General features: G+C 41.3%; 1 protein-coding gene across 2 annotated transcripts in view; it reads left to right on the top strand.

Moving 5' to 3' along the window:
• Nucleotides 1–12,983, top strand: part of ASXL2 (ASXL transcriptional regulator 2) — a 227,632-nt gene that overhangs the window by 78,479 nt on the left and 136,170 nt on the right. For both annotated transcript variants that reach the window (XM_065401229.1, XM_065401231.1), the window contains one exon: nucleotides 7,300–7,408. In XM_065401229.1, the coding sequence (XP_065257301.1) occupies nucleotides 7,300–7,408 (109 nt within the window). The remainder of the gene's footprint in view (nucleotides 1–7,299; nucleotides 7,409–12,983) is intronic.

Genomic DNA, 12,983 nt, shown 5'->3' with positions numbered 1-12,983 from the left:
ACATTACTTCATCCACCTTGTGTCTCTAATATCCTGGGACCAGCACGGCTACAACACTGCATACAACTGTAATAACAGTTTTTGCTATCCGCTCACGATAAAGCCATGTGGAGTGGTCATTTATTGTACAAAACAGAGTATGCTGTCTCCTTGGTGGGAAGAGAAATCCTAAATACAATAGATTCCGCTTAATAGCAATCCGGATATAGGCAATTTCCAGCCAGTAGCAGCATTTTGTCAGGAACCAATCCTGTCCCACTGACTTTAACATTAATGGGATTTGGATATTGGTAATGGTGTGCTGCTTATTAACATGTTTTGGAAGAAACGTCCCAGCTGCAGGCAGGGAATGATGTCGGGATGTGCCTTCCCTGGTTGCAAACCTGCCTGCACACAGGGACATGGTACGTTTCCTTGCGCTTTCCAGGCTGTGCCATGCCAGGGAGCTGCACCTAGGGAAGGAAGTGCAGGGACAATCTGAGCACTGACCCCCAGAGAGCACAGGGCGAGCGAGGTATGATGCAACTCCACAAGCCCCTATTCTCCCACTTGCTATAGAAAGCCTCAGTATCTGGGTTGCAGCCCTCACTCCCTGCTGCTGTACTGCCTGGCCAGTAGGCAGATTTGCAGGACTGCACCCAGGGAAGGCATGTCACAGCACTTCCTTCCCTGGTTGCAGTGATGCAAACCTGCCTTCTGCTTATTAGCAACTGCTGAATAATGGGAACTTTTTGCTGGCAACTGAGGGGTCGTCACCAATAAGTAAGTGGTGTCAGAGGTGCTCTGAAAATGAGCTGAAAATAATATCTGAGGACAGGTGCACCCTCTCCCCACACCCGCTCCTTTTATACCTATTGTATTGAGGTTTTCTTTAGGCAGTTGGGATAGTTCATCATTACGAATAGCGTTTAGATTCTGTCAGGATGAGCACTATAGGAACCTATCAGATGACTCCTCAATCATTCTCTTTCCTGTAGAACTTGGAGTCTAATTTTGAGCCAGCAAGTTGTCTGGGGCAGAAAGGCAAAAGGACACTTGTGGAACGTGCTTTTTGAACTCTATGTGTGTCCCTAACTTAAGCCGTAATGAGAAATGTAGTCATCTTTGGTTTCCCATGAAATGGAAAGCAAATAAACTAGACTTCACCCTAACAGAAGCTATACTTCCTTCTCTCCTAGGCCAAAATGAGTCCCCTCTGAATCAATCTGATCCATTTCTTAGATCTTCCTCTCCTTGCAAGTGGAGGAGACTTGCTCACCATGCCTCCCTCCTCTTAGTCAGTTAGCCGTCCTTTGATTAGTGAGTTTCTTAGGTCTCCTTGCTAGATATACTGTACCCTAGGCTTGCCATCTTCTTGCATGGTGCCTCTCTTGCAGGGTTCTGGGCCGAGAGAGGAGTCAATGAACACTCAATGAAGTGTTCTGGGATACTTTTAGATGAAAGGTGCTACCAAATGTAAATGGCAACTCATTACTGGAGACACTATCAAGGTTGACTGACCCATATTTTCTATTTAACAAACGTATATTTACTTTCACCCATTTCTCCTGAACTTAAGATGTTGTGGTTTGCCTGTCCAGCCAGTGCAACCAGGAGGCTTGCTAGAACACAAATTGCTACCTTGAGGCAACTCTATGGAAAAACGTCCATAGTTCCTTCGTTACTACACTTTCATCTTCAGCCATGGTTGAACTCTGTGCTATGCCAGTATGCTCCCATATGAGTTACTCAGCTGGTAGTACAACGCCTCTGCATAGAAATAAGCAGGGACTGAGGTAAAGTACCATTGGCCCCATTAGTCTGTTAGCAGTCTGCATGGTTTCACTTAGCTTTTAGAATTTAAATCAAAGAGCAGCCAAGTAGCTGTGTCCAGAGTGGATAGCGGTGTCAGAGCTTCTCTGAAAATGAGCTGAAAATAATATGAGGACAGGTGCCCCCTCTCCCCACACCTGCTCCTTTTATACATTCAGTTTCCACAAGCTTGGGTACTACTGAAGTCTGTTTCAGAAATGTGTATTGGTGCAGTGATGCACTTCCTCTGAAGGTCTTTTATGGATGGGGATGAGGGTTTATGTTAATTATTAGATCATTGCTTTGCTTACGTTTTTAAAGGGGTCTCTCTCTCCTTTTTTTGGGTTGCAATCCAACTCCAGAAGGTAAGACTCACTGCTAATGTTCTAAAGCTACTATTGTATGTAAGCTTAATTGAACTTAATTCACAGCTGCTTAATTAAGCCTTAATTAAGAAACCAACCAGCTTGCTTCACACACAGGTCTATAAGCAGAGTTGTAGCTGTATAATTAGCGTTAAAGCTTTCACTAGTTGAATCTACCTTTTTGTGCATGCTGTTTGCATTAGCACTAGAGTGCAATGCAAATTTGAAATGTAATCTGCTTGTGAAGTTTGTGGAGGATGTCAATTAAGTTAACAGCATGGGAATGCTTAGTGTCTTACAAATTAACATTAGAACTGTTTGTGAACCTGAAATGTGTGAGCAAAAGCTTGATTTGCATGATAGTGTATTTATGTGCACTTCTTTGTTTTGGTGATTTTGAAGGAGGGTTGTCTTGTTCTGAGTGAAATAAGTTTAACGCATGCTTTATAACTTTGATTTTTTTTAACATTCACAGCTTTTTCTGAATTGTAACTGTACATTCTAGAGTTTGGAAGTTAGTACAAACAGTATCAATTCTTAAGATGCCTCCATGCTCAGATATTCCAATAAATAGACAAATTAAACTGCATTTTTAATCAAATGGTTCACCTCAAGTTTTCTGTGTGCTCCAGTTGTGAATGCAAAAAATTGTATGGAGGGAAACTGAAAACACTCTTCATATCTACGTAACTCAAATGCAGAGTAAAGGATGGGAAATTAATTTTAAAAAATAAACAAAGCTAACAGTATTCAAAAGCATAAACTGAAAAAAAAATCCCAATTTGCAGTGATTATGCGTAATGAATGTATACATATTCATTACTCTGACATTGTATATTAAGGTTCCATTTATAAATAGTCAATGTTTAATAGATGTCATAGTTAATTTAGTCCAACTGGTGAATAGGTTGCTTATAGCCATCTACAACACTTTCTGCATATCTGTAATATATACTTCTCATGTCTGTAAGATGTTTATAACATCTATTGTCTGTTATAAACCATTTCTAAATATAAAGTGTGGACTATTACTCCAATAAACAAATCCCCCCCTGGGTTGAAATTTTCCATGGAGCCATGTTAGCGTTGCAAACATATACACGTTTAGAAACAAAAAAACATTTTGGGGCATGTTTCAACCAGAAACCTTGTTCACATATAACTCTGATGAACCACTTTTGTTGAAACTTGGTTTTCTTTAATCTCATTGAGATCATTGAGGCGTGTGTGCACAACAGGGATTTGTTAGGTCTCTGTTTGATCTAAATTTTTTAGAATGTTTAGTATACCTTAATCTAAACTAACAAAGATTTAAATTTGGTCACTGTTACAAAATATCAGGATGGCAATAACTCACCTGAACAGTCAAGTCGTTTAGAGGAATGAGCAGAGGGCTGAGAGCCCAGAACACCTGAGTACTCTTTTTCTCATTTCTATTACTGACTGCCCTTAACAATCCTTTGCAGTTTGTCCTCCTGTAGCATATTATAAATGCTATTTAGTTAACCCTCACAGCAACCTCCCCCCCCCCCCAAAAGTGAATATACTTATTTAAATTTTTCAGATATAGAAGTTATCTTCTTATTATATTGGATGTTGACTCTCTCTTCTTTGAATGAAGAATTATCATTCTTAAGTATCAGGGGGTAGCTGTGTTAGTCTGTATCCACAAAAACAACAAGGAGTCCAGTGGCATCTGAAGAAGTGATTTTTTTTTTTTTTTTTTTTTTTTTTACCCATGAAAGCTTATGCCCAAATAAATCTGTTAATCTTTAAGGTGCCACCAGACTCCTTGTTGTTTTTATCATTCTTTTCATTCATGAATTGGAGGAGGGGATAAGGAACATGTTAAATTTTCAGAAGATATTAAGTGAGGGAAATGTGGATATTTGAAGGCTACCAAATAAACTTCCAAGCTGATGCAGATAAGTCCAGTACACACTATGGTAGTTCAGGCCTGAATGTTGGGGGAAAGGGGTTAGAAGTACCAATGGAAATTAGCAAATGAGTCAATGGAAGCGAATACATTCAGTATACAGCTATTCAGTGGGTATGATAAACTTTGAAAGCAATAATCCTGAAGAGGACTGCAAGCAGAAATTTATTTAACATAGTGCCTAATATACATGGAGCTTCACAAACACACACAAGATACCTGTCCAAAGAATTGATAAACATGGCATGTTGGGGAATAGTTAACACACGAGAATGAGTGTAGGCATACAGAAATAACGAATAACATAGTAGCTGTGAGCAAGGCCCCAGTGTTCTCTAAAATGATGTGGAAACTGCCATGGATAAAACACTGGCTTCTAGAAATGAAAAACTATAGCACGTTGGCAACATTGTGGCTGCTTCTGTGTGCACACATACTCTTTCAGGCTGGGCATTGCACTTGGTACAGTTGCTAGATAAGGGTTGATGTGCTGTGTTGGTCTCAATTTCCTCAGGATGTTATGATACTTTATAGATGCTGATTAGGCACTTCAATTGTCATTGTGTCCTATAAACTTTGGACAAGTAATCAGATGTACTTGTATACTTTTTCTCTTCCTGCTTGTTAATAAAGGTAGTTCAGGGTTGGCTCTGTGTGCTTGCCTCACTCTGCAGTGTCTCACCAAGGAAGCCTACAGGTGCTACAATGAAGGACAATAATGGGATAGCTGGAAAGTTCATCTAGGTTAACACTTCCTTAGACAGTTAAGATGACAGACACAGAAATTTTGTGAAGCTTTTTATTCTGTACTGAAGATCTTTCTGGATCTAGACACAATGCCTGAGCATACTGGATATGTGGATCAGGCTGACTAATCCTGTAAAGAATTATATATTGAAAGATTGGAGTAGTCCTTTGCTGCGAATAGTTTAGCAGGTAACACAGTTACCATCCCCTTTGAGCTTTGAGAAGTGAAACTTATGAGAACTATTGCATATGCCCACAGCATTAGTAAAGCCAAAAGGGTAGTTAGAGATGTAAGGTGTGATAGCCATTTTACAAACAAATCTGTTTCCAAAAGCTCTCCAGAAAACCTGTCCAGTTTCATAAGCCGAATTAGCAGACTGCAGAATCCATGGCTACATTTGTGACAGAACTCAGATCATTGGGCTCAGTGCAGGAGTAACTGGATGAAATTCTATGGCCTGTGTTATATAGAAAGGACTAGATAATCTAGTGATCCTTTCTGCCCTTAAAATATAGGGCTTTGGACTTGGAGTCGGGAGACCTGGATTAAATTTCTGGCTCTATTACTGGCCTGCTATGTGAGTGGGGCAAGTCACTTCATATATCTGTGCCTCTGTTTCCCCTCCCAGCCATTGTCTTATCTATACAGCCTGTAAGTTCTCTAGGGCAGGGATGGTCTCTCACTATGTGTTAGCACAGTACCTAGCAGAATGGGGCCCCTGTTTCAATTGGGGCCTGTAGGCACTACAGCAGTATAAAAGTTCAATAATAATAAATCCTCACTGACTCTCCATTTTGTATACCATTTGTGTGTTGTCTTAACCTATACTGCAAGTTTTTGGGGAGTCTGTCTCTTCCTGTATGTTTGTACAGCACCCAGCACAGTGGAACCCAGATCTGTTTGGGGACTCTGTGTGCTACTGTAATAGACATCAATGATGATTAACTACTAAACTGTCTTATCTCTATAAGGTATAGCACTTAACATGTTCGTGTATAATTCTGGAGTGCACATGTGCTGGCAGAACCACTGGTGTACTGTCTTCTGCCCCAGATTTCCCCTCTCACCCCTATCCCAAATGGAGCTGGGGGCGGGAGGGAGGGGAAGGTACAAGGTGACTTTACTTCTACAAGGCTAATTTTGTTACTTTTATAGTAAAATTTATTCACTACAAATTAAAAGATGAAAAATGTATCTTATCTGGAATGTTGAATCAGTTTGCAGTTTTTGAGTAGTAAGTAGCTCCAGTATAGGAGCGGTGGGGGACTGGAAGATAGAAGCTTCTTACCAGTACTTAATTCTTGCATAGTGTTTTTCATGTGTAGATCTCAAAATTGCTTACCATAAAGGGTAAGTATCATTATCTCTTTTTTTAAAGAAAAGATAAGTGACCTACCTGAGCTCACAGGCCTAATCTGTGGTAGCTTTGGGAATAGAAGCCAGGTCACTTGACTCCTTGTCTCATGCCCTATCCACCCAACTTTTCTGCCTGCAAACTTAGCAGTATGAAATGTAAATTGCATAGGGGAAAAGCAGGATTAGCAGGAAAAAAATCATATGGGTCTCCCTGTTTCAGTTCTAGTGGCCCAGAATTAAGGATCCAAACACTTTATACTAGTTTTCTCAGTGGGCAACATTTCATAGTTCCTCTCCCTTCCTTATCCCTCATCTCTTATTTCATTACAGTGCATAATTACACACACACAGCTTTTGGTATCTCTCCACCTGGCATTTTTCCACATAGCATACAGCTCACAGCAAATCCAAGAATAAATTCCTAATAGTGATCTGAATATTTGTTTTTGAAACTAAGTTTTGACTGCTCTGAAGCTAGCCTCCCACCCGAGTTTCAGCCTTCTGCCCACCTTCTCTCCCGTTACCCCCCCAAAAGCCCCAGTTGAGGTTATTGTAGCTGTTTGTCTCCTATTTTGGCTCCACTACAATATAGCAAGCCAGTGTCTCTCCTCTGCGCGCAACTCAAGGAAAACTGAACAGGAGCAGATTAAGTTCTTTCTCTCTTGTTCTCTGCATCTAACTAGACTTTGTACTACTTTCTCCTACAGATTGTCTAATTTCACTGTTTGAAGATGAAGGATTTTAATAAACTAGGGTGTTTAAAAACAAAGCTGTCCATGGGTATGTTTACTTTGTTAGCTCAGGATTTGAAGAGAGGGTCTGAGGTGTTAAATTTGGCTGGAATTTCCCCCCCTGGACAGGGACAAGTGCCTATTGAATCGGTTCTAACATTACTTGAATGTAGCAACTTCAGCTCCTCTCCCCTCTGGGGCTGGATTCACTCCACCTCTGCATGTTTTATGTATTAAAGGCCATGAGAGGCCATTAGTGTCTCACGCCTGTTTCTCAGCTAATGACTAATAGGACTAATATTGACCAAGTAAACATCATCTCTAGTAGTGTTCCTTCAACATTAGAGGCTAATCCTGTGCTTTTGTTTTCAGTGGGACTTCTCCTCTTGCATGTCTGAATGCTATGCTGCATACAAACTCCCGAGGGGAAGAGGGCATTTTCTATAAGGTCCCAGGGAGAATGGGAGTTTACACGCTGAAGGTAAGTGTTTCAGCTGGGGGAACTTTCTTTAAAAACTTAAGTGAACTTTTAGCCATTTTAATAAGTGTTGGATTGATAGCCCTGAAGAGTGAAATGCTCCTCATCCAATGATCCTCAACAGCATAAGCAATTGCAATAGAAGCAGCCCCAATGTGCCTCAAACCTGATGTGTAGGGACCATCTCCAGATGAGAAGGATGTTTAGTCTTCATGCCTCAGCAGTCCTTTGCCTCTCTGCTGAGACTGCAAATATGGGGTGCCAACTCTTGCTAATGGTGATATCTATTCCTGTCCCCTAGGAACAGGACTGACACATTCATTGAATAATAACAGGAGTACTTGTGGCACCTTAGAGACTAACAAATTTATTAGAGCATAAGCTTTCGTGGGCTACAACCCACTTCTTCGGATGCATATAGAGTGAACCATATATTGAGGAGATATATATACACACACATACAGAGAGCATGAACAGGTGGGAGTTGTCTTACCAACTCTGAGAGGCCAATTAAGTAAGAGAAAAAAAACTTTTGAAGTGATAATCAAGATGGCTCAGTACAGACAGTTTGATAAGAAGCAAGTGTGAAAATACTTACAAGGGGAGATAGATTCAATGTTTGTAATGGCTCAGCCATTCCCAATCCCTATTTAGCCCTGAGTTGATTGTGTCTAGTTTGCATATCAATTCCAGCTCAGCAGTCTCTCCTTGGAGTCTGTTTTTGAAGTTTTTCTGTTTTAAGATAGCCACCCGCAGGTCTGTCAAAGAATGGCCAGACAGGTTAAAGTGTTCAACAGAAAAACTTCAAAAACAGACTCCAAGGAGAGACTGCTGAGCTGGAATTGATATGCAAACTAGACACAATCAACTCAGGATTAAATAAAGATTGGGAATGGCTGAGCCATTACAAACATTGAATCTATCTCCCCTTGTAAGTATTTTCACACTTGCTTCTTATCAAACTGTCTGTACTGAGCCATCTTGATTATCACTTCAAAAGTTTTTTTTCTCTTACTTAATTGGCCTCTCAGAGTTGGTAAGACAACTCCCACCTGTTCATGCTCTCTGTATGTGTGTGTATATATATCTCCTCAATATATGGTTCACTCTATATGCATCCGAAGAAGTGGGCTGTAGCCCACGAAAGCTTATGCTCTAATAAATTTGTTAGTCTCTAAGGTGCCACAAGTACTCCTGTTCTTTTTGCGGATACAGACTAACACGGCTGCTACTCTGAAACCTGTCATTATTCAATGACCGGTTTCAGAGTAGCAGCCGTGTTAGTCTGTATCCGCAAAAATAACAGGAGTACTTGTGGCACCTTAGAGACTAACAAATTTATTAGAGCATAAGCTTTCGTGGGCTACAGCCCACTTCTTCGGATGCATAGAATGGAATATATATAATATATATATATACACACACACATACAGAGAGCCTGAAAGGTGGGAGTTGTCTTACCAACTCTGAGAGGCCAATTAAGTAAGAGAAAAAAACTTTTGAAGTGATAATCAAGATAGCTCAGTACAGACAGTTTGATAAGAAGTGTGAGAATACTTACATGGGGAGATTCAATGTTTGTAATGGCTCAGCCATTCCCAGTCTCTGTTTAAACCTAAGTTGATTGTATCTAATTTGCATATCAATTCCAGCTCAGCAGTTTCTCGTTGGAGTCTGTTTTTGAAGCTTTTCTGTTGCAAATTTGCTACCCGCCGGTCTACTTGCCATTTTAAAGCTGTGTGTGTGCGCGCGCACACGTGTGTGTATATATGCTTGGTGCTTTAAAATGGCAAGTTTCCTACAGCTGAGGAAAATTAACTTTTTCCTCCTGATCAATTTTGTTCATAAACAAAAAAATGTAATTGAGAATTGGGAGGAATTAAAGAAAAGTGTATTAGATGGCCCGAAAGTTACAATTACACGTTCAAGAAAAAGGACAACTTTAGCTAAGAGCCCATCATATTAGCAGGGAAAGTGAAGGCAGCAATTAGAAATAAAACAGCAATATATAACCAGTTGAAAAAGGGGGAAGTAGATATCAATCAATGTAAACTAAAAGTTCTTCTGGTGCTTGTCTAAATCTAGATATTTATATAATATACATTACTCTTGGCACTCATGCACTTAAGATCAGACTCTTTTGGCAGCCACACATGTCCTTGTGCTCCTGTACCAAGGACATAAAGGGCAGAGCAGCCCAACTGCTACTCAGTGCCTTCCTGTTATCCAGAACTGTGAGACAGGGCTGCTCAGTGTCCGCATCTTGATGCATCTCTTTTAGCTGGTCTATTTTTTTGTGAATATTAATGTTAGTTTAGGAATGGGTAGTTCTTATTCAAGTGATTACACATGTCCATTCCATTTCAGTGTGTGCACACGCAGTGCACTGTTGTTGGAGATTTTTTTCCTCAGCAGTACCCATCAGAATGGCACATGTGCCCTCTGCTGTCTCATGCCACTGCATATGGTATAAAGGGAAGAGCCTCCCCGACCCCACTCCTTCTTACCGATTGTGACAGTTGTTTGGGTGTGTTATCTAACTACTGCAAGTTTCCCCTCTGTCTATCTGTATATAGTTGGTGCTTGAGTTCAGTCATAGTATGTATTAAGTAAGCAATAGTATTAAGTTTTCTTTAATAAAATGAGGTTTTTCTATGCTCTTTGATTCCCTTTGGCTCTGGTTTTGGTGCTGTGGTATGCCTCATTCACCAGGTTCAAGACCTGCGAGTCCTGCAAGAAACTGATATGAGTGAGCAACCTCAGTCCAGTTGCTGCTTCAAAATCTTCAGAGTCTTTAAACAAAGAATCAAAAAGGAGACTAGACTTAAATTTCTTCTGATGGTCTTCCCTGCTCCCACCCTCGGAGCTCTTCTGCTTGGAGCAGGTGCAGGAAGGTTCCTCTTGTTTTGGTGGAATCCCAATGCAAGTCACCCTCCCTGAGAATGAGGAAGAGACACCAGAACATAGCTTCAAAGGACTCAGTATCTGGGCAATCAAGTTCCTAGGCACCTAAGTCCGGCAAGCATGCTGAAAAAGATGGAGTGCACCCAAGGCACTCCCAAGGCAATAATCTACTCATGCAATAAAGGGGACTGTGTGATTTCTTTTTTGCTTCTTGATAACCAATGTGGGGGATCAGAAGCACAGTTTGTGACTGGTTGGGTAGTTTAACTTCAGTGATACCCACCAGTCTTGGAAGTACCTGCTCTCCCTTTTGCAGCTTGCCCTGATCTTGGCATTTCCAGTGAGTGCTGCCCTAGGCACACTGGGTCACGCAGGGAGAAATCAATCCTGTCGCTGCTTCAAAGGATAGATTTTATAGGGGCCAGTCTTGGACTCTTCAGAAGTCAGGGCCTTCCACCTACAAACAAGATTCCAGACAATGTTGACCATTGTTTTAGACCTGAAAGCCTATCCTACCATGAAAATGTGAGCTTGCCTCAGGCTTCTGGGGCATATGGCCTCATGCACTTATGTGGTTCGGCATGCAAGGCTTCATCTCCGCAAGCTGCAAGGGTGACTAGGTTGGTGTACTCCCCAGTTCTCCATCTCCCTTAATATCCTGTTGGATTGGATGTACTGTTGTATGTGAAGTTATGAGGTATTGCTGTGTGTGTTACTGAAATATGTTGGGAGATGCCCACAGCTGGCCTTTCAGTAGCAACAAAGGAGCATTTATTGCTGGCCAGACAGGCGTTAATGGTCCATCAAGAAGAATCCACTATCCCAAAGGCTTCTCAGAGAAGGCACGTATGCAGTGGGGCAGCCTCATCCCCACAGCACAGCAAGGATCTTTCCAGCAGTTGGAAGGAAGCATAAAAGAGGGACAGTGTCATCATCCCTTGGCCTCTCTACCCACCCCCCCATTTCAACACCTGGAAGATCGCCTGGAAGACAAAGACTTGAAACTAGGGAGATTGGTCCCAGGCTGGAAGGGAGTTCAGTCTGAATATTGAGAACTATAACTGCCTGTAACATCTATTAGACACAGAGACAGATAAAATTAGAATTTAGACTGCTTTCCTATATTTATTTCTTAGGTAGCCAATTTTGATCTCTAAGCTTGCTACTTATAATCACTTAAAATCTATTTTTTGTAGTTAGTAAATCTGTTTTATATTTTACCTAAAACAGTGTGCTTTTGGTTGAAGTGCTTGGGGAATCTCAGCTCAGGTTAACAAGGGCTGTTGTACATGCACTACACCCCTTGTCAGAGTCACAAACTAATTAATGAGCTTGCACTATCCAAGGGAATCTGGAGCAGTGTAAGCCAGTGTATTTCTGGGATGATTGGCTGGTGCCTCTCTCTGTATGATAGCTAGCTGGATGGCTCTGGGAGCAGTCATGCAATTTATCTGGGTGTGGGGCTCCACATGCTGATGGCTGAGTGATCACAGCACCTGGAGGGATTTGCTGCTTGTCACTGGCATAGCTTTGTGAGACACACCTGAGGCTGGAGAGTTAAGGGGGCGCAGCGGTCCCACAGTTCCAGGTTGTACCCCAGGGATTCCCTTCACAAATACTGGCACTACAAGTAGAGTCCATAGGGGCAGTAACAGATTATACAACAACCAGAGACTATCTGTACCAGTACAGATTTGACGCTATGGTCAGCCTTATTACTTAGATACAATCAAATCTCACACTTCTGTATAGACTTCCTTAATTATTGTCAAGAATGTGGTTTCCTGTATGTTCCTCATGCAGCATACCTGATTATACCTAAGTTGCATGCAAGATTGGCTCAGATCAGTATATGTTCCAAGCAGACATTGTTTTGACATGCCTTTTCTAGGTCTACAAGATGTCCTGGTGTCACTGGATTGGTGGAAAGATCCAAACAATTTTGTACGGGTGTACTCTTCCCACCAGTCCTCTCAACAAAGACCATAGTGAGGCATGTCTCTCTTCTGGGATGGGGAGCAAACTTGGACCATCACCAAGCACAGCCCAATGAACTTGAGAAGAGAAGACTTCACATAAATCTATTTTATCTCGGGTTTACAAAGACTGTGCTGTGCTATGTTCCTTCCATTCATTGAGGGCAGGTTGTTCAAGGATTGGGTATGAGCAAGTAGGGCGGAGCACAATCATAGGAAAGAGTTTTTAAAATGTATTAGGAAAAAAAGAATCCTGACAAGGGTATTGGTCCATTACTAGATGGAAATGGTGTAGGATTATCAATCATAATGCATAAAAGGCAGAGGTGTTCAGTAAATATTCTGCGTTTGGGGAAAACATAAGATGCAGTCTCATCATATGTTGATAACACTCTTTTCATTCTATTAGTATCTCTGGAGGATGTTAAACAGAAGCTACTAAAGTTATTTGCAGTGTTGGTCACTGATTAAGAGTGATCTGGATCGCTTGGTATACTGGGTGCAAGCAAACAATATGCATTTTAATATGGCTAAATGTATATGTCTGGGAACAAAGAATGTAGGCCATACTTAAGAGGTACAAAAGAGCATACAGAAGAGCTAATGCGAACCTGGGGTGCATAAACAGGAGACTCTTGAGTAGGAATAGAGAGGTTATATTACCTCTCTATTTGGCACTGGTGCAATTGCTGCTGGAA

The sequence above is a fragment of the Emys orbicularis genome, chromosome 3, assembly GCF_028017835.1.
Source record: "Emys orbicularis isolate rEmyOrb1 chromosome 3, rEmyOrb1.hap1, whole genome shotgun sequence".
Lineage (NCBI taxonomy): Eukaryota > Metazoa > Chordata > Testudines > Emydidae > Emys > Emys orbicularis.
Note: the sequence above shows the minus strand (reverse complement) of the source record. Positions and strands in the feature narration are given on the sequence as shown.